Genomic DNA, 19,247 nt, shown 5'->3' with positions numbered 1-19,247 from the left:
GGTCAGATTTTGCGAGAGACCGGCAGTCACTGCACGCCGGTAGAGAGGCCCTGCGACCCCTGGCCCGGTGATGCTATAGGCGAAGGATCGTAATAACCACTACGCAAGCCTGTAACCTTGCACGACCCCTCTTTTGTTTCCGATGGATGCATCCCTGGATCTCAGTACAGGACGCGGGACCCTTTAAGCAGAGAGGTTTCCTTCCTTCATCCACCTTGGCATATTTGAAAACTTCTTGACTTCCCAATTGAATCTCTCTCCCTCTCTGCATTACAAATTGAACTCTCCGACCTTCACCAATTGACAAGATCTCATCAAATCTTCAGCTTCAATACTCATCAAAAATGGCCTCTAACCCTCCCGCCAAGTGCTGCACTGTCGGCGTCAAGCATGAGTGAGTGACAATTTTACCCCGCCATCCATTTTCCGTTTCGTCATGACCACCACCCGAGACAAGAAATATATTCCTGCACATGAGCAATACGCTATTGTCTAATGTCATGCCTATGGGTGCCATCTCATCATGGAAGCATAAGACGACAATGATGTCACTTGAGCTGGAAATCCCAAGCTGGCGAACAGCTGCATGGGATACCCATGCTTTGCGCCGAGCAACGCCAATTGAGACGGAACAGCAGGAACATCCCGAATGACGCAACATGCTAACATCTCAACCCCCCCTCCCCAGCGGCGAGCCCACCGGCACCACCTTCAAGATCGGCCAGTACGAGGCCTACCTCGCGACGCCGCCCGCCGGCGTGGCCCAGGCCCAGGACACGGCGATCCTGTACCTGCCCGACGTGATCGGCATCTGGCAGAACAGCAAGCTGATGGCGGACCAGTTCGCCGCCAACGGCTACCTGACCCTGATCATCGACCTGTTCAACGGCGACGCCCTCTCGCTCAACCGCTCCGGCGACTTCGACTTCATGAGCTGGCTCACCAAGGGCTCGACCGGCGACAACCCCCACACCACCGAGGCCGTCGACCCCATCGTGGTCGAGGCGATCAAGTACCTCAAGCAGGAGAAGGGGGTTAAGAAGATCGGGTCGGTGGGATACTGCTTCGGTGCCAAGGTACGTTCCGATTCCCCTTTTACTTACTCAGGTTTCCCGGATGGTATACATAGGATAACTGACACCAACCCCCAAAACAGTACGTCGCCCGCCACTACCCCGACATCACCGTCGGCTACTTCGCCCACCCCTCCTTCGTCGACGAGGAGGAGCTGGCCGGCTTCAAGGGCCCCCTCTCCATCGCCGCCGCCGAGACGGACGAGATCTTCCCGGCCGAGAAGCGGCACCGCTCCGAGGAGATCCTCAAGGAAGGGGGCCGCCCCTACCAGATCAACCTCTACAGCCAGACCGAGCACGGCTTCACCGTGCGCTGCGACGTCTCCAAGAAGGAGCAGAAGTTCGCCAAGGAGCAGGCCTTCCTGCAGGCCGTCACTTGGTTCAACCACTGGCTGCTGTGAAGGCTGGAGGGTGATAATCACGGAAGGGCACAGGGCAAGCTTTGATTAGAGAGCGTATAGAAGGAATATATATATATATATATCGTCACTTCTGATCATGTTGTTGGAAGGGCATCTTGAACATCACTGATGTAGCCCCGATGCTGATTAGCATGCGAGGAAGCAAATGAATAAAACGAAATACAAATTACAAAACCAAATTCATGAGGTCCAAGGCGTGATGAGAGGTGTTGTAAATATTTATATTGCAGTAGCAACAATTACTAGGCGCTTGCGGATAGGGTCAATATACCGAGGCATATGGCATGCCCGAATACTTCGGCATAATGGCATATAACCATATTTATGATTGCAGTACTATGCGCCCTCACCAGTGCCCTCACCACTGCCTTCCGTAGCAGCAGGATCCGACCCCTTCTTCTCCCTCTCCGCCAAGAGCTGGCTAGTGATGCCCTTGCGGCCATCAATGTGCTGCGCGCGCTCCAGTTCCCGCTCTTCTTCCCGCAGGACTGCCTGGCTGAACTTGAGCTGCTTCTGTTGCCTCCGCTTCTGCTCCTCGACCACCCTTTCTCGTTCCCGCAGCGCATCTTCGCGCTTCCGCCGCTCGGCCCGTTCCTTCCGGCTCGCCTCATCGTCCACGGCCTCCCCTTCCTCAGGCGGCGGTGGCAGCGTCTCGATGTAGGTCTTGATTAAGGGATCGCGGATGGAAGCCTGAATGCTGACGTAACGAATATCGGCAAGGAGCTGGGACGGCAGGTTCTCGGGCAGGGTCTTGTTGTTGAGGTCCTTGAGCGGCACGCTGTGCAGGAGGTTCGACAGGTCCTTCTTCTGCGTCTCGAGCGGCAGCTTGAGGCGGGCGATGTAGTCGCGGTACAGCTTCTCGCGGTCCTTGTCGGCCAGGTTGGTGTCGCGCAGCGGCGGCTCCTTGCGGTACTTGCGCCGGAACTCAGCCCAGTAGAGCTTCGGGTTCGCCTTCGCCTGCAGGAAGGCCAGGTACGGGATCCGGGGGTCTTTCTTCTCCTCCTTGGCGCGCCGCTCTTTCGAGAGCTGGATCCCGGCGCGGCTCCATTCTTCCCAGACCTCGCGGCGCGTCTTCATGTTGGGCAGGACGGTCCAGCGCGGGTCGTCGACCAGGCTGGAGCCTTCGTCGATCAGCTTCTCCCAGGGCGAGAAGGGGTTCACGCCGTGGTCGGCCAGCAAGTCTTTAAAGAGCTCGCGGGAGTCGCTCTCGGAGATCTCGAGGCCTTCGGCGCCTTCCGGCCAGGCATCGGGATCGCCGTCGTCGTACTCGCCCGGATCGAGGCCGTAGTCCGCGCCCATGGCTTGCAGCTGGGCCGCGAAGTCCTCTTCGCTAAACTCGACGGGTCCCTTCTCTTCTTCCTCCTGATCTTCGGTTCGTTGACGTTTGGATCGGTGCTCGCCGTCTTCGCCGTCGTGCTCGCCTTCGGAGTCGGTGACTTCGACCTCTTCGTAATCGGAACCAATCTCTTCTTGCTCTTCTTCTTGCTCCTTGGCTGGCGCATCAGCCATCTCGGAGTCACCATCTTTGGATTTTGTCGTAGGTTCTGCGCTCGCGCTCTTATCGCCTGTGGCCTTGTCTTGGATGCTCTTGATGTCCAGCTCTATTACGCCCTTCATGACCTTCTCGGGTATGCGCCAGTAGCTCGCTTTCTTGGTTGGGTTGTAGACGAATCGGCGCCCGTACTTGGTGTATACCAGGGCCCACGGCTCGCAGCCTGGGATGGGGATCGATCTTTTTGGCTTGTCCCGGGGTTGCGGACGTGGCCTGTCGTTGGCGCCATGATGACCGCCTCTGCCTCCTCCAAATCCGCCTCTTTGATGGTGCTGTTGTTGGGGCGGAGCATTGAATTGTGCCTGCCATGCATTCGCGGCCGCAGGATTGGATAGGTTGGGTATTGCGGAGTGTTGTAGGAAGCTCGCGTTGGGGTTTGGTGGCGGCGGTGGTAAGGCTGTCTCGACGAGCCCTGGTCGTTTGTATGTTGACTCTTGCGTCGCGGTATTGTAGTAATAGGTGTGCCCGGTCGGGGCCTTGTGTTCAGTCCATCCCGGCGGCAGGGGAGGAGGGGCGTTGCCCGAGGGTTTGTGTGTAGATTTGAGCATGTTGTCGGCCACGCGACTTGGTGGTTTTTGTTTGACGTATCGTGGGCTGAGAGGGAGCTTGGGAAGTTTGACTTTTGGTGATGCAACAACTTTGTTGACCTAGGTGAGTGCTAGTGGGGCATCAATGCTTGCAAGTTGCACCGACCGACTGAGACATGGAGCAACTTCCGTAGCACTTGCGGCTGTTTGTCTGGCCTATTTGAAAGCAATTTATTCTCTCGAGGGTATTTAATAGCCAGTAAATTGATTGATATGTCCCATCTATTTGCATATGTTTTCATCGCTTCCAAGGTCTGACCGTTTATCAACACAGCCGATGACCTTCCTTCCAGCAGTATTCGGGGCTGGCCAGCAACCAGCCAAGAAGCTAGGCCTTGTCCCGCTAAAACGTCTAGCGCTCAGCTGAACCGCAAAGGGACAGCTCGCCCTTAGAAGACAAGCAACAAGTGCGCTGCTACGTCGATCTTCCCGTCATTTGAACCAGGCACGCGGTCCCTATGTCTTAATTCCAACAGCCCACTATTTACCACCACTTATTCGGTCACTGGCGGCGCACACCCTTGAACATGCTCTGGAACATCTTCAAAAGCATTCGGAGACGGTGACTTGCAGCTATGGCGCCGTCAAATGGGAGCAGTGCCGCCACGGGGGGGCATTCTGGGTGCCCTGGCCCGGTTCTGGACTGTAAGTATTCCTGTGTGCTGGCTACCTATCTGCTTGCGTCTACCCTTTTGGCGCCGGCTGCCCCCTGAGGATGCATGTCGACATTCAGGAACTTGAGACTGACTCTCTACCAATGTGCAGCACTCCTACGCCCCCGACTACATCGGCTTTGCAGCCCTGCTGACGGCCTACATCCTCATCGCCCTGCTCGTCGAGCCCTTCCACCGCCTCTTCAGCATTTCCGACCTCGCCATCTCCTTCCCGCACGCCGAGGTCGAGCGCGTACCAGTCGCTATGAACATCGTGTACGCCGCCTTCGTCCCGCTGGTCGCCGTGATCCTCGTGAACCTATCGACGCGCGCCTCATTCCACAAGCACCACACCACCGTGTTGGGCCTCGCCATCGCCGTCATCCTGACTAGCTTCCTGACGGACGTGGTGAAGAACACAGTGGGCCGACCCAGGCCAGACCTGCTCGCGCGCTGCAAGCCGAAGGCCGGCACTCCCAAGAACACGCTGGTCGACTTCACTGTGTGCACCGAGACGGACAGCCACACCCTGCACGACGGCTGGCGCTCGTTCCCCTCGGGGCACAGCAGCTTCAGCTTCGCGGGGCTGGGCTACACGGCGCTCTTCCTCGCGGGCCAGTTGCGCATCTTCCGTGACAGGCGGGACCTGGGCCGGGCGCTGATCTGCCTGGCACCCATTGTCGGAGCTACCATGATCGCGATGAGTCGTTGCCAGGACTACCGACACGATGTGTACGATGTGTGTACGGGCTCGTTGTTGGGGATCACGATCGCTTTCTGGAGCTACCGGCGCTACTGGCCGCGGCTCTCGAGCCGGGAGTGCAACGTGCCGTACCCGGCCCCGGGCTCCATCGAAGAGCAGGAGAGGGAGGCGCGGGGCGGTTGGAGTCGAGTGCGGGATGAGGAGGAGGGAGGGCCGGTCCTTGGTCGGAATGGTGCGTATGAGATGACACAGCTGGGGCAGAATAGAGGATAGCTAACGAAATGCCAATAGTGGATTGATCTCCTTGATCCCCAACCAGGCATTCCCTGCCAGACCGAAGTGAGTTTCTACTTTGACTAACTCTATTTAATTGGATGCGACACAACGGAAGCATGCTATACAGCTGGTTAGAGTTTTCACTATATATACATCCAGGGGGAGTTGGGACTTTTTTTCCATAATACACTTTGGGGCATAGAGTTGAGCGAGGCAGGGTAAGGGATACATGTTGGAAGGGCATTTTCTTGGCGCATGTTTTCCGAGGTCATTGAGATATCGTGCGAAGATTTGTATTAGCTGGAATTTTGACATATCGTTTCTTCGTTTGCAAGCATGTCTGTTTGCTGTTGCGGCAGTCTGCCGGTCGATCTGAGACCAACAGTCACCGAGGGATTCAGCTTCGAACTTGGCCATCCATCCGTGATTCTGTCAATTGGTTGACGAGACTAATGCAAGCACTTTAGCCTTCGAGTTTCGAGTGCATGCAGTAAGGTGACCATCGTTTCTTTTTCTGCTTGCTAGGCGTCTTGGGCTTGACTTTGGACAAGGGGTTGCCAAGTTGCACAGCAAGCCCCTTCACCATCCACTCACGACTCCCCATAGCGGTTTGTATGGGGCCCTGTGAATTGCTGTGCCGACCAGAGCCACCCCACCTCGCGTCCCTGCGACCAACCACTCGCCTCCCGTCCCTGAAAACAGCCCAGGGCCAGAGATCTCCCTCGGTCCTCAGATCCATGCTGTTAGCACCTGCAGCCAATTCAGCGCATTCCACTAACAGACGCTACTGGCAAGGCGAGAACTGGCGACAACTTGTAGCTTGAGCAACTCCGAGGCGGCTTGCAGCAGTGGCATTGGGAAACCACCTCCCTTCTCCAATCGAACTCGACGCCAAAAGCCATCGCCAAACTGACTGCAGGTGCTGTTCTGACCTGTCAGTTTTCGCCTCCCAGCGCCAAAGTACTTTGGAATGTTTGCTTGAGCATTTCACTTGTATTTCACCTCGGCCACCCCAGGTCGTTTTTGCATTTTCGCCCGTTAATTTGTACAACACATTGCATCTCCAGATCGCCTGTCCAGTAAGTCTTTCTTCCTCCATTGGCCATCGCCGCCGTTGCTCAGTAACATGCACTAACATTTATACCAGGTGTGTATGTAATAGTACATCATGGACAACCAGCACTTTGTGGTCAAGCGGGAACTCGGTTCACCGCAAGCGCCGTCTGAGAAGGCGTCGGGAATCATGAGAGCAACACCATCATTGGCACCTCCTTCCATGAGAAGCATGCCGCAGGCATCAACAGTTGGACCTACCCGTTCCCAATTCCATCGTTCAGATGCTCCCCCTGCCTCAACAGTCAACGGCCACGCCACGCGGTCTCAGTTTCACCGATCGGAAGCCCGTATGTACTTCTTATTTCCTCTTGTCGACTTCAGTCAAACTAATCCTCCCGCAGCTAGTTATGAAACCCGGGAGAGTGAGGCTGATCCTCTCATGATGGAGATGCGCGTCAGACAGAGCGTACGTGATGAGAGCGTGCCGTCATCGCACGATGATATGCAGCAGAGCTTCACACACCGCAGCTTCACAGATATCGGCATGAAGCTAAAGGCCTGCAACGATACTGTCGGAGAACTGCAGCAGCTAGGCATACAGCATGTCGCAGAGCTGCCTGAGCTGGTCATGGTTGGCGACCAGTCCTCTGGCAAGTCCAGCTTGATGTCTGGCCTGGCCGCGCTCAACCTTCCCCGCTCCGGTGGCGTCTGTACTCGATGTCCCATTCACATCCGCCTCAGCCGCAATCGAGAACCGGTCTGGCAATGCACGGTCTCCCTCCAATTGGACTACGACTACTGCCCAACGGGCCCAATCAAGAAGTCCGACGTGACCAAAGCCAACCCGTTTCCGCCTTGGGTCAAGAAACCACATCGCGAGTCACGGAGTTTCAAGACCATCTTCGACAAGGCCGAAATCGAGGAAGTCCTCCGATGGGCGCAGGTTGCCATTTTGAACCACAGCCGCAACTCTGAACTCTTCGTTCCTGGCGAGGGTGCTTATGCCAAAGAGACGACCCTGGAGCAGGCAGCGACAGAGACCGAGGCCCAATTCTCGCCGAACATCGTCGCTCTCGAGGTAAAGGGCCCCAGTCTTCCGGACTTGAGCTTTTACGATCTCCCCGGTGTATTCTTGGCACCCAGCAAGGAGGAAGATGAGTACATTGTACAAGTCGTGAAGAACCTTACCAGCCATTATGTCCGCCGTGAGCGAGCCATTATTATGTGGGCGCTCCCCATGAACCACGACCCGGAGAACTCCATCTCTCTTGGGATAATCCGCGATGCAAGAGTATGTTCCTGTCCTTCTCTCCTCACGCCGCATGGTTCCGGTTATATTAATCTGATGATAGGCACAAAACCGCACAATCGGCATCATGACCAAAGCTGACTTGATCCAAGACTCGGCGTCCTGGTTGGCGATTCTCCGTGGCGAGAAACACACTGTCGGCCAAGGTTACTTCATCACTTCTCGCCCCCCGGACGAGGCCCTGGAAAGTGCCGCGCAATGGGAACAGCACTTCTTCCATACCGGCCCTAGTGACTGGCCTAATGAGTTCGAGCACTTTCAGGACCGGTGCGGAGTCGAGTTGCTGACCAAATTCATCTCGCGACGCCTCAGCGACGCTTTTACTGACAGCCTACCCTCGATCAAGCTGAAGATCAACGAGCGCCTCCGAGAAGTCAGAAACCGGCTTTCGGAGCTGCCCGAGCTACCTCATAATGTCGAGCACGAGGTCAAGTCCAGTCTACTCCGATTCTACTCGGACGTGAAAGACGGTATTAAGGACAACGATTTCTTGTCGGAGTGGAACACCCTCAACAAGCAATTCCAAGCTTGCCTTCTCAAGATAAAGCCAACCTGTCTGGTTAAGGATGATGATCCACCGCCCGTCATTGACCTTAACATGTCTGATGACGATACGTCCTCCGTCACCATGGTTGACACACCCTCGAACCGAAAGCGAGCTCGGCCAAGCGACTCGACCATCCGCGGCACACCATCAAAACGCTCGCGCGCTGGCGCCGTTGATATGTCTCCTATCAAGCCAGAAAACGACTGGCCGAGGGCGTCGCAATCCATGCGAGCGACGCCAATGCTGACACCGCCCGTGCCGAACGAGGACCAATCCCCCTTCCGGCAGTTCTACAATCTTGGCAGACAAGGCCTCAGTATCGTATCAATTCGCCAGGAGATTCAGAGATGCCAAACCCCGGGGATGCCGCCCGACGTCATTCCCCAGAACGTATACGATCCCCTGATCCAGAAGGCCATTAGGAACTGGCAGCCTGCACTGGATATGTATAAACAGCACACCGTGGCTTTGTATGAGAATGTCATTTATAGAGCGCTCGAAAGCTCAATGTCCAGCTTCATCCGACGCAACATCTACGCCATGTCGCGCGAGCATCTCAAGTCCTTTATCGCAGAGAACGAGCAGCGCCAGGCCGGCCGGCTAACAGACCTGTACTGGGCCGAGATGGAGGGCATGTTCGTTACAGACGAGGAGAACTATACAAGGTACAAGGAGCAAGAGGAGCTGGTGCTGCGGCGCGCGCGCAACATGAACCGGCTACGCGTAGCAGGTTTTGCCTGGGACGTGCAGAACGGCAACAGCGAGGAGGACCGGGCCAAGCAGAACGACTTCATCCGCAAGCACCTGCCGCGCCTTGGCGACGACCCCTACGCCGCCGAGATCAAGGTCGCTGCCGTCGTGCGCGGGTACTACATCGCGGCCGCCATGCACTTTATGCGGAGCGTGGCCATCAGCATGAACGCGAATCTGCTCAAACCGATTGCGCGTCGATCGCTGGACCTGTTCCTTGACGAGAAGTTGCAGATTAGCGAAGCAGGTAAGCAACAAGCCCTTTTTATCATTTCCTTTCTCGGACCGTGGGCGGGCACTGCAAGAATACGAGCTGTCTTTGCTTGGTGTTGTGTTCTTGCACCATGCTTCGCCCTACCCCACCCCTCTCCGCCTCTTACTTTGCTCATTCTCTACCATGTCACATCCATCTTTCTCGATACCGTGTACTGACTACGTGCTCTGCTCTAGGTCGCGATGATTCCATCTACGCCCAACTGATGGAGGAAGACGATACGATCGCCGTCCAGCGCACTCAGCTTCGGCGCGAGATGAACAAGCTGACCCAGGCTATCGATTCTATCAACCAACTCGAGATCAGTGGTGGCGGTGCTCGTCGCCCCTTCTATAACAGCGGGGCACTGGGAAGCGACATGGCCGATATGGAGGTGGACAGTGTAATGGGCGATGAGGTTTGAGTTGCGTGCGATTGATCGTGTGATCGATTGCTTGATTTACGTCTTTCTGTTGTGGGGTTTCTTCTCTTTCGGTGGTTGCCATTTGATGATGGGCTGGCTACCTGTTGAAAGACCATAGTGTTTCGAGAGCGCGTGTGCAAAGCGGTTGGACGCTTTTTCCTTTTGTTTGATGCTTTTCGCGGCCGCTGCAGGATCCGGATCAAGGAGTTTCTGGTCCCCTAGATCACCTACTTGCAGGACTAGGCTCTGGTTTCCATGTTGGTGGTTCAGACCTACATGAGTGTGTTTGGCGACGACGGATTTTGATTTCGAGATACGCATAATTGTCAAGAGTAAAGGGCGAGAAACAGGGGAACGAAAACAAGTTTCGCCCAAGGGAAAAGTGACACGCATGTATGATAGAGGTTTTCGGCGAGATCACGTAGATTAGTTAGGTAGTCGAGGTGTGCATGTACACATTCTTCGCGGGGGGTTGTTGGAGCTAATACACCCCCCCCGACCAGTCATCATTCTATCTTCTAGTTCCCAGTGATGATTGATGTCCTAACTCAGCTGGTTTCGCGTCAATGCTTCATTGCCTTGGTATCGACAGCGGAATTGTCTTTTCGTATCCCCAGGAAGCTTATCCCACGAGCGCATTCAATTCACTTTGCTCGATGACTGCGATTTGACAGTGGCATGAGTAGCTTGCGACGGGATACTGACTATGAAGCTGGTGTCGCATCACGGCGACTCATCGTAGCAATCATATTCTTATGCCGCGACTGGCCTCATTCTTCCATGTCCAGATATCGCCACTTCAATCGGTCCATGGGGAACCCGGACGTCGTCCTGATCTCAAACTTCTCCCCCGGCATGATATCGAACCCGTTGTCGCTCAGCGGCCCCGCCAACTCCGCCACTTCGCTGAACACGAAGCCCTTGACCGGCTTGTCTGCCGTCATCACGGCCGTGGACTTGTCCTCCGAGTACGCGATGTTGACGGCGCGGTCGGCGGAGAAGTCGAGGTATTTGATCGGGTCTGGCCACGAGCAGTCTGACGAGATGAGCTGGCCGTCGTTGGCGTGCAGCGCGGCGTATATCACGAAGGGGTCGGACTTGGACGGGTCGTACGGTTCTCTGCTGTCCTGTTTCTTTCCGGGAACTGGGTCCTCGGCGTTAGCATTGCCACTTCAAGGGTTGACTACCTACTTGTATCGAGTGCAACCGTATAGCAAGCTGAGTACCTGCTCAAGCCTTTTCGAGATACACTATCCCTCCGAGAAAGCAATGAACAATGCACTTACTGTGTACTCTCGCGTCATTGATGAGCTGGATGCACTCATTCGTCTGCGACGAGATGCCCACCTTTTCGATGGGCTCCGCCACTTGCTTGCCAGTCTTCACCGAGATGAACTTCACGGTCAGCTTCCCCATGCAGAGTCCCTCCTGCCCATTGCCCGAGACCCAAGCGTCGAACCGGACGTCGTCCTCCCACAGGCTCCGCATATCGACATGGCTCGTGTCCCGCTGCCAGAGCGCCCCGTCCGCCGGCTTGACGGTCCAGTCCCGGAACCGCCGCTGCACGCCGACGGCGATCGGCTGCATGGCGCGCTTGATGGCGTAGTACGCCGGCTTGGGCACGCCGTAGTAATCCACAACGGCCCAGGACACCGTGGGCCAGCAGTCGTTGAGCTGCCAGACCAGGACCCCGCCGCACTTCCGGTGCCCCTTTGTGCCCCACTGCCGCCGCCAGGCCTGGTACGCACCGCCCACGGCGTCGGCCTGCATGACGTGCGTGAGGTGCGCGAACCCCTCGAGGTCCTGCCGGAGCCGGAAGTTCTCGGCCACGTACGAGACCAGGCGGCGCGAGTGCCCGATGGCTTTGTTGCGGAAGTCCATGGCCATGCTCCCCGGATACCGGTCCTCTTCGCGCGTGATGCACTTCTCCAGCGTATCGAGGTGCGGGTACGCCTCCATGCCGAACTCGGACACGAAGCGCCCGCCCATCTCGGGGAGCTTCTGGTAGGGCTCCATGGTGCCGTGCCAGACGTTCCACTGGTGGACGTCGCCGATGGTGGGGTCGACCTTCAGCACCGTCGACTTGCCGTCCCCAAAGGGCGAGGAGGGGTGGTAGGGCACCCCGTCGGTCTCGGACTCGATGACGTTGGGCAGGAGGTGCTCGTAGATGTAGCGCGCCGGGAAGTCGGTCTCAAGCCATTTCTCCGGGTTCGTCTTGTCGTCGCCATCGGCGTCGTACTGCAGGCCGTAGCGCTCGACGATCTGGTAGTCCTCGTTGTTGCCGGCCCAGACGACGATGCTGGGGTGGTGCCGCAGCCTGCGCACGTTCTGCCGCGCCTCGCGCTCGACGCTCGCGAGGTACGCGGGGTGGGCCGGGTAGTTGGCGCAGGCGAACAGGAAGTCCTGCCAGACCAGCACGCCGAGCGCGTCGGCGGCCGCGTAGAAGGCGGCGGGCTCGTAGACGCCGCCGCCCCAGACGCGGACCATGGTCTGGTTGCCCTCGGCCGCGAGGCGGATCCAGTCCGCGTAGGACGAGGACGAGGGCGACGAGGAGTCGGCGGGGTGGTGCCGCGACGGGTCGTTGTCGAGGGGGATCCAGCAGCTGCCGCCGACGAAGACGTCGACGTGGTTGAGGCGGAAGTAGAAGGATTGGCCGTGGGAGTCCGGCGTTTGGACGAGTTCCACGTGGCGGAAGCCGGTTGTTTGGGTGAGGCTGTGCAGGATATGGTGGCCTGACCGGGCGATGGCGTTGACTGTGTACAGGGACTGGGGGCCGTACCCCCGGGGCCACCAGAGCTGGACGTCGTCTTTCAACGTAAAAGGGGCCTCATACAGGCTGGTAGCCCCTCCTGTTGGTGAGCTAACCTGCTGCAACTCCGTGGTGGACCATTCGACCTTGCCCGTCTGGTTGTTGACCATCTCAACATACAGCTCGCCCTCCACCCCTTCGCACTCGACCTGGACTCTACCCTCCACCCTCTTCAGATCGACCGATAGCTCATATAGTACTCGCAGGCCCTGCAGCCGACAAGTGTACGTCTCCAGCGTGATCGGTTTGGTCGGGCCGCAGGTCATGATGATGGGGCCCCAGTCCCAGCCCCAGTGGTACTGCGCCTTGCGCACCGGGCCCCGCGAGATCTCGGTCTGGTGCACGATGAAGCGATGCTCGGGATGCCGCTTGACCAGCTCGAGCCCCTTTAACCGCGCCGATTCGAAAACAATCTCCAGCTCATTCTCCGCCTTCAGCGTGACCTCGACCCGGTGCTGGACGAACATGTTATCCGACGCCAGAACCAGCTCGTCGTTCAGATAAACCGACGCGAACGTGTCCAGCCCCTCGAAGCTCAGCACGGCCTTGACGCCGAGCCCCTCCTGGCTTTCCTCGGGCCGGCGGAATGTCGTGCGGTAGGTCCACGTCTCGTCGCCGATCCAGCGCACGGCGAGCTCGTTGAGGTCCTGCCGGTAGTCGGGAGCTTTGCCGTGGCGCTCCAGGTCGCGGTGCACTTCGGTGGGCGGGTCGCCTGCTTCCAGCCATTCGGCATCAGATGAGCGATTGCCCTGCTTGAACGACCATCCTCGGAGAGGGGTAGAGTTGAACGGGATTGCTTTTGTATTTGCCATTGATACCCAAACCTTAGATTGGTTTTACACCTGAGCTATTACCAACTGTATAATAGAATAATATTGACATAAGATATGTTTCCAAGCAGCATGCAGCGTAGATTCTGTCTCTTGGGAATGCTAGGTAGGTAGAGTGAGTGCATTAGGCCCCGAAGCAAGCAAATAGGCGTGACCAATTGGGGAACGTATCACCTAATGACAAGCCAGGCAGCTTCCCAAGCTGTTAGAAGGTAACATGCGTTGCACCACATCCCAACCTTAGGTAGCTTTACCACTTACAAAATGCGGGGGTGCTGTCAATTGCATGTCGACTGCTGCATCGGATCACATTTGCCCACACAGCAGTGATCATCCCAGTCATCTTTGCATCGGGGCAATTGTTACCGAGGATATAGCTTAGCAAGTCGATAGCAAGTGGCTTGGGGGGATCTCGGGTAAGCAAATGCCAGACGCATAGATGAGATGCATGTAACGTGGGCTGCCGCCAACCTGGGGATCGCATGCTTCTGCAATGCGGGGGAGGGTCAACAGTCAATGGTTGCATGTCAGCAATGCTCGGCCAAGAGGCATATCACTTGCACATCCATGGATTCTTATGTCTCTTCTTCACTGACAACTGTGTACGATGATGATATCGAAGGCATTCTATTGAACTAAATCTGAGCTCATCGTGGAAACACTGGACTTCTAGCAACACCATTTAACACTGACCAACATGGCATGTGTTGCAGGGGTCAAGGATGCGAAAGCCTCCAAGCATACCGGCGAGCGCGCCTTTATTGGCGATGGCAAGAAGATACTCGAAGAAGACGATGTCGGTGGCGTCAACACGGCGTTCGCTATGATCATGGAGAAGCGCAAGCCCAACCCGTGGGGCAAGGGTCACATTCAGCTCTACATACTAGCAACAGTGTGCTTCCTGAACTCCACGATGAGCGGTTAGTCCGTCTCGGCTTCTTTCTTCTTGATCATCCACCTATCATGCACCTCTCTGTCTCCAATCCAGGTGCGTAACTCGGGCGAACTGACTTGCCCCGGCGTTTTGATGGCAGGCTTCGACGGCTCCCTCATGGGCTCCATCAACGTCCTCGACAACTTCACCAGCTACTACGGCCTCGCCCAGAACGGCGCCGCCTCGACCGGCATCGTCTTCGCCATCTTCCAGGTCGGCCAGATGTGCGCCGCGCTCTTCGTCTGGGTGGCCGATTGGCTCGGCCGCAAGTGGCTGATCTTCATCGGCGCCGCCGGCGTCGCCCTCGGCACCGTCGTGACCGCGACGGCAACATCCCTGAGCGTCTTCATCGGGGGCGCTTCCTGCTGAGCTTCTTCGCGCAGATGGCCTGTTCGGCCAGCCCGCTCTACCTGGTCGAGGTGGCGCCGCCGCAGTACCGCGGCACGCTGGCGGGCATGTACAACACTTTTACTACTTCGGCTCCATCCTCGCCACGTCGGCCGTCTACGGGGCGCACAAGCACCTGTCGCACACCGACTTGGATTGGCGCCTGCCGCTCTGGCTGCAGATGGTCTGCCCGGGGATCGTGGCCGTGCTCATCATGCTCTTCCCCGAGTCGCCCCGGTGGCTGGTGGGTAAGGACCGGCACGAGGAAGCCCGCGCTTTCTTGGTCAAATACCACGCCAATGGCGATGCCGACCACCCGCTCGTCGATCTCGGCATGTCCGAGATGATTGAGTCCCTTCGCGTCGAGCCCATAACGGAGTGGCGCAACTTCTTTGACCTACGGGTGCTTGTCCGGACTCGAGCGAGGCGGTACAGAACCATGCTCAATGTGGTGTTTGCGTGGTTTGGACAGTTCTCGGGAAACAAGTAAGCCCCACCACTGCCCCTTTTCTTTTGATCATATGCAACATCGTGACTACAAACGGGGGCAGATCCTGACATTCTGCAGCGTCGTGTCATACTATATGCCCTATCTTCTCGACAACGTCGGAATCAAAGACGACGACACCAAACTGCTGCTCAACATCATGTACGCCCTTGAAGGCTACATCTTCGCCACGGCCGGCGCGCGCATGCACGACGTCATCGGCCGCCGCAAGATGCTCCTCGGCGCCACCGCCGGCCTCATCCTCTCGCTCGCGGTCGCGGCGGGCACCGCGGCCGGCTACGAGCACACCGGCAGCCGCGCCGCCTCGTCGGCCTCGATCGCCTTCATTTTTGTTTTCGGCGCCGTCTTCGCCTGCGCCTTCACGTCCATGCAGCCCATCTACCCGGCCGAGGTCATGAGCAACGACATGCGCGCCAAGGGCATGGGCACCTACAAGATCGCGGGCGGCGCCGCGGGGTTCGTCAACACGTTCGTCGCGCCCATTGCGCTCGCGCGGGGGCGGTACTGGGTCTACGTGTTCTTCGTGTTCTGGGACTGCTTTGAGTTGGCGTTCATGTATTTCTTCTTCGTGGAGACCAAGGGGTTGACGCTGGAGGAGATGGATGGGATTTTCGAGGCGCGGGATCCGCGGAAGGCTAGTACGCGGAGGAAGAAGAAGGTCATGGTCCGGAAGTTGGGTGGTGCTGAGGGTAAGGTTGGGGATGAAACTGGTGTTAGTGAGAAGTAGAGAGATGTACGAAAGGGCCGTTGCTTGTTTGCCACATGCATGGTGTGTGTGCCTATTGACGAATGTCAATATTATTTTCCATGATGTATCCTTCACTGTGTTCGTGACATATCCCCCTGACGGCGACAACGCTGGCCTTGGTATAATAGTTTAAATAATTTCCGCAAGTAATCGACTGGTCTAACCATTTATTAACTAATTATTACTTCGTAGGAATACGTATTATGCCACTTATGGGATATGCATTATACCACGGCACTGATTATTCCCTAGTCCATAGTTAACAAGACGACACGATATGGTGGGGACAGCGTTGTCGCCATCAGGGGGATATTGCATTGCTGGACAAAGGAGAGTATGGTCACCAAATCAGACAAAACAGAACAGGGTGGAAACTGTGAACTTATGTAGTAGTCACGTAGTCAAATAGGCTTCTTTGCAACGCAAACCCTTTGCACCACAGCCAACTGAAGCAACGCCCAACGCCTAACGCTTATCACATTATCCATGACTCCAATCATTGATGGTAGGGCGCTTCATCGCATGTGGTGGGCCTGGCTGGGGCTGACTAACGTGTACTGGCTGTAGTGTTACAACCCTGCCGCGCTTCAAGTTGGCCGTAAGTTGAACTCATCTCCATAATCGGCCTTAACCTTGCCGGACGGTGCCAGTCCCGCACCCTGCTTCCCCTTCTCCAAGCCCAACTCCTGGGGAATCCTTCTGATTGCCTCTTTGTCGCTTTCCACAGCCTCGACACCCTCAATGCCACCACCTCCCAAACTGTGCAAGCAAATGTCGTTGTTTGTGTCGACCAGGATTTGAAACAACTGTCCACTTCCTCCCCAGAGCGAGCCAATCCCATGCAGAGCGTCGACTGTCTCGCGGATCTGCCGGACCCATTTCTCCTTGCGCTTTTTGGCGGCGGCGCGGAGCCGGTCCACCCAAGGAGCAGAGACGTCGTCGGCCTCGCCTAGCAGGCCGGCGGGTACCCATTCGCCCAGCAGTCCGATAATCCGTTCGGATTCGGCGCCCTTGACGTAGCCGAGCAGCTTCGGAATGCGAGACAGGGCGGGGTGCTCTGCGCGGTGCGCGTGTACTGCCTGCATGGTGTTCAGGTGACGCAGGAAGGGTGGGAAGTGCAGGCCGTTGCGCTCGGCGAGGCAGAACATCTCTTCTTCTTGGTGGTGGCTTCCTCCGACAATGCGGCGACGGACTCGGCACTCGATTCCCGAGCCGTTGGTGAAAACTTCGAGGACTTCGAGCTCCTTGGCGGGAATGCACGGCAAGTCGTCGTGGATCGCGATGCTATCGTCGCCATCGTCGCCCGCAGGCAGAGCGGCAAGATTGGCCTCGTGGGCGTAGATGGGCGCAAGGTACGGTCTGTCGGCGTCGGTTCTGTAGCGGAAATGGATCGTCTCCTTATCCAGCACGGTCTGCAGATCCTGACCGACGGTGTCGAAGCGGATGCCGGAATAGGAGGAACTGAACAGGGAACCGGCGGCGTGGTGGATGATCTCGCAAATGGGGGCGGCGTTGAAGTAGGCGCCGGATTCGACGATGGTCGGCTTGCGAATCAAGCTGACGAGGCGGTTGGCGGCGAGGCTAGGGGGTAACGATGGGAGGAGACAGAGACGGCGATCCGCCGGCCAGCGCTGTCTTCGAGGATGACGGCGGCGCCGTCGGCGTCGCCAGGGTCGATGCCGGTGATCTTGAAGCGGCAGCGCTCGGGGTTGTAAAATGACATTGTGTAATGACGCGCTTCTGGTTTGTATGTTGTTGACCTAGGTTTGTAGACGATAAAATTCGTTTATACGTTGCTTTTAGAAATAAATAATTTCAATATCTCGAGAAATTGGAAGAACAATCATTTTGCCCTCTGATCGAGCAACAGATCAGTGGACCTGTTGATGCCTTGGGCAGATTCTTTACGCCCTGGGTGCCATCTTGTTCTCATCCGCCAGCATCTTCTGGAATGACCCATGACCTCATTCCCGATATCGTCACGTCTCCGCGTCAAAGGCCCTGTTGGGCAGCCCACTAACAAGGCAGACCTGGGCAGTAGCTTGAGTGCTATGATTGGAGACGAGGGAGAAGTGCGACGCATCTTCAGGTGTAAGACGCGTCGATGGGTAACCGGCGATGTGGATTTTTCGTATCGAATAGTCAGGTACAGATAAAGAACAATCGCTAAGCATGCTACCTGGAACGGAAGGAAGTCCCCGCGGTAGCTGGGGGATAATGGAAGACCAGCAATGGTTAATCCGGACTGTCCTGGTGAAGGCAATAAGATAGTTGACACTTATTCCATGGCTTTATCAGTCCACAAAGTAAACCCTGTGACCTACCACTAATGAGTGGTTCAGTGATTATTCAAGGGTAATATATATGTTCAGGAGGAAAACATATTTGTGCAAGGAGATGATGTTGCCTCTTTCTAACCAACATTTTGATAGCAACCCTTTCGGCCGGTGGCTAGCTACCTGAGTCACCTATAAATACTGAAATTAGTATGGTGCAGACGTTCGTGAATAGAAACATTCATATTTGAAGCCGTGAGAGATAATTGAATGGAATAGCTTGACCGGTGTTCATATAAAGTAGGGAAGATTATGTATAATATATATATTCACGTGTCGGGAGAGACAAGCGGGGAGGAATTATTATGTGGCCGTGGACATACATAGACTGAATACGTTAACTACCTGAATGACAGTGATTTCTTCTTCGTCTTTTTCTTTTGCTTTTCGACTCATACCAGCGCAGGCCAGCAGAAGCACGTGACTCAAAACCTGTCAAACTTGGATTACAGTGACACCGTTGGCGGCCCGAAGATACAAGTTGTCAATAGACAAAGGTCTTTGTCAAACCAAACAATTTCTAAACACTCCCTGACTGGGCCAGCTGGTCTACTCCCAACTTGATCACGTTTTGGCCCTAGCCGTTGCACTAACTCGCCACTTGAGATGTGTCTTCAGCTCAGCGCAAGGCCACAATCGTTTCCTCGGGTCGGAGACCTGGACCGATGCCAGCAATCACTATTCCTTGTCTCAGCCGTTCCTTTCAAGGACGGGGTATCGCAACTTTTACTGCGACGCGTCTTCAGGTGAAAGACGCGTCGCGGGGTAACTAGCAGTGTGCATTTTGTGTGTATTGATTAGATTCACACTTAGGCAGGTACAGATAAAGAACAATCGTAAGGCATACCGCTTGCATGAGGATAAACAAACTGCCTGCGGTAACTGGGGACTACCTGCACGCATACTTGGGCGCGTGGGCGCACACTGATGGATGTTCAACCAATGTACCATATACCATAGAGGTAGATATGCAAATAATGCATGACCAGGTTGAACACCGGTGTTATCACTAATCAATTTCTCTCGGATGCTTGGATGGGACCTACCAGTGAGAAAAACTGTAGTCTTGATGCAAGAGTTGGCTACCTCC

General features: G+C 56.2%; 7 protein-coding genes across 7 annotated transcripts; 4 read left to right on the top strand and 3 right to left on the bottom strand.

The window, feature by feature from the left end:
* Window positions 1–344: 344 nt before the first annotated feature.
* Window positions 345–1,474, top strand: PG986_012970 (Hydrolase; the record flags this gene model as incomplete). The annotated part of the gene is made up of 3 exons (XM_066849192.1): window positions 345–394; window positions 689–1,076; window positions 1,157–1,474. 3 exons carry the CDS (start codon window positions 345–347, stop codon window positions 1,472–1,474), a joined length of 756 nt encoding a protein of 251 aa, XP_066695888.1.
* Window positions 1,475–1,831: 357 nt separating this feature from the next.
* PG986_012969 (ff domain protein) lies at window positions 1,832–3,595 on the bottom strand (the record flags this gene model as incomplete). Its single annotated transcript, XM_066849191.1, has 1 exon — window positions 1,832–3,595. The coding sequence occupies one exon, from the start codon at window positions 3,593–3,595 to the stop codon at window positions 1,832–1,834; it is 1,764 nt and encodes a 587-aa protein (XP_066695887.1).
* A 627-nt stretch (window positions 3,596–4,222) lies between these two features.
* PG986_012968 (pap2 superfamily protein) lies at window positions 4,223–5,263 on the top strand (the record flags this gene model as incomplete). The annotated part of the gene is made up of 2 exons (XM_066849190.1): window positions 4,223–4,279; window positions 4,400–5,263. 2 exons carry the CDS (start codon window positions 4,223–4,225, stop codon window positions 5,261–5,263), a joined length of 921 nt encoding a protein of 306 aa, XP_066695886.1.
* Window positions 5,264–6,434: 1,171 nt separating this feature from the next.
* Window positions 6,435–9,605, top strand: PG986_012967 (interferon-induced GTP-binding protein Mx3; the record flags this gene model as incomplete). Its single annotated transcript, XM_066849189.1, has 4 exons — window positions 6,435–6,669; window positions 6,724–7,613; window positions 7,675–9,175; window positions 9,379–9,605. 4 exons carry the CDS (start codon window positions 6,435–6,437, stop codon window positions 9,603–9,605), a joined length of 2,853 nt encoding a protein of 950 aa, XP_066695885.1.
* A 770-nt stretch (window positions 9,606–10,375) lies between these two features.
* PG986_012966 (glycoside hydrolase) lies at window positions 10,376–13,226 on the bottom strand (the record flags this gene model as incomplete). Its single annotated transcript, XM_066849188.1, has 2 exons — window positions 10,376–10,749; window positions 10,892–13,226. 2 exons carry the CDS (start codon window positions 13,224–13,226, stop codon window positions 10,376–10,378), a joined length of 2,709 nt encoding a protein of 902 aa, XP_066695884.1.
* Window positions 13,227–13,941: 715 nt separating this feature from the next.
* On the top strand, window positions 13,942–15,800 carry PG986_012965 (uncharacterized protein; the record flags this gene model as incomplete). The annotated part of the gene is made up of 4 exons (XM_066849187.1): window positions 13,942–14,164; window positions 14,279–14,493; window positions 14,549–15,051; window positions 15,134–15,800. 4 exons carry the CDS (start codon window positions 13,942–13,944, stop codon window positions 15,798–15,800), a joined length of 1,608 nt encoding a protein of 535 aa, XP_066695883.1.
* A 608-nt stretch (window positions 15,801–16,408) lies between these two features.
* PG986_012964 (uncharacterized protein) lies at window positions 16,409–17,544 on the bottom strand (the record flags this gene model as incomplete). Its single annotated transcript, XM_066849186.1, has 2 exons — window positions 16,409–17,365; window positions 17,428–17,544. The coding sequence occupies 2 exons, from the start codon at window positions 17,542–17,544 to the stop codon at window positions 16,409–16,411; spliced, it is 1,074 nt and encodes a 357-aa protein (XP_066695882.1).
* Window positions 17,545–19,247: the final 1,703 nt, after the last annotated feature.

The sequence above is a fragment of the Apiospora aurea genome (assembly GCF_038362705.1).
Source record: "Apiospora aurea strain CBS 24483 chromosome Unknown utg000008l_segment0_segment0, whole genome shotgun sequence".
Taxonomy (NCBI): domain Eukaryota; kingdom Fungi; phylum Ascomycota; class Sordariomycetes; order Amphisphaeriales; family Apiosporaceae; genus Apiospora; species Apiospora aurea.
The sequence above is the reverse complement of the archived record's forward strand: the minus strand, read 5'-3'. Positions and strand labels throughout refer to the sequence as shown.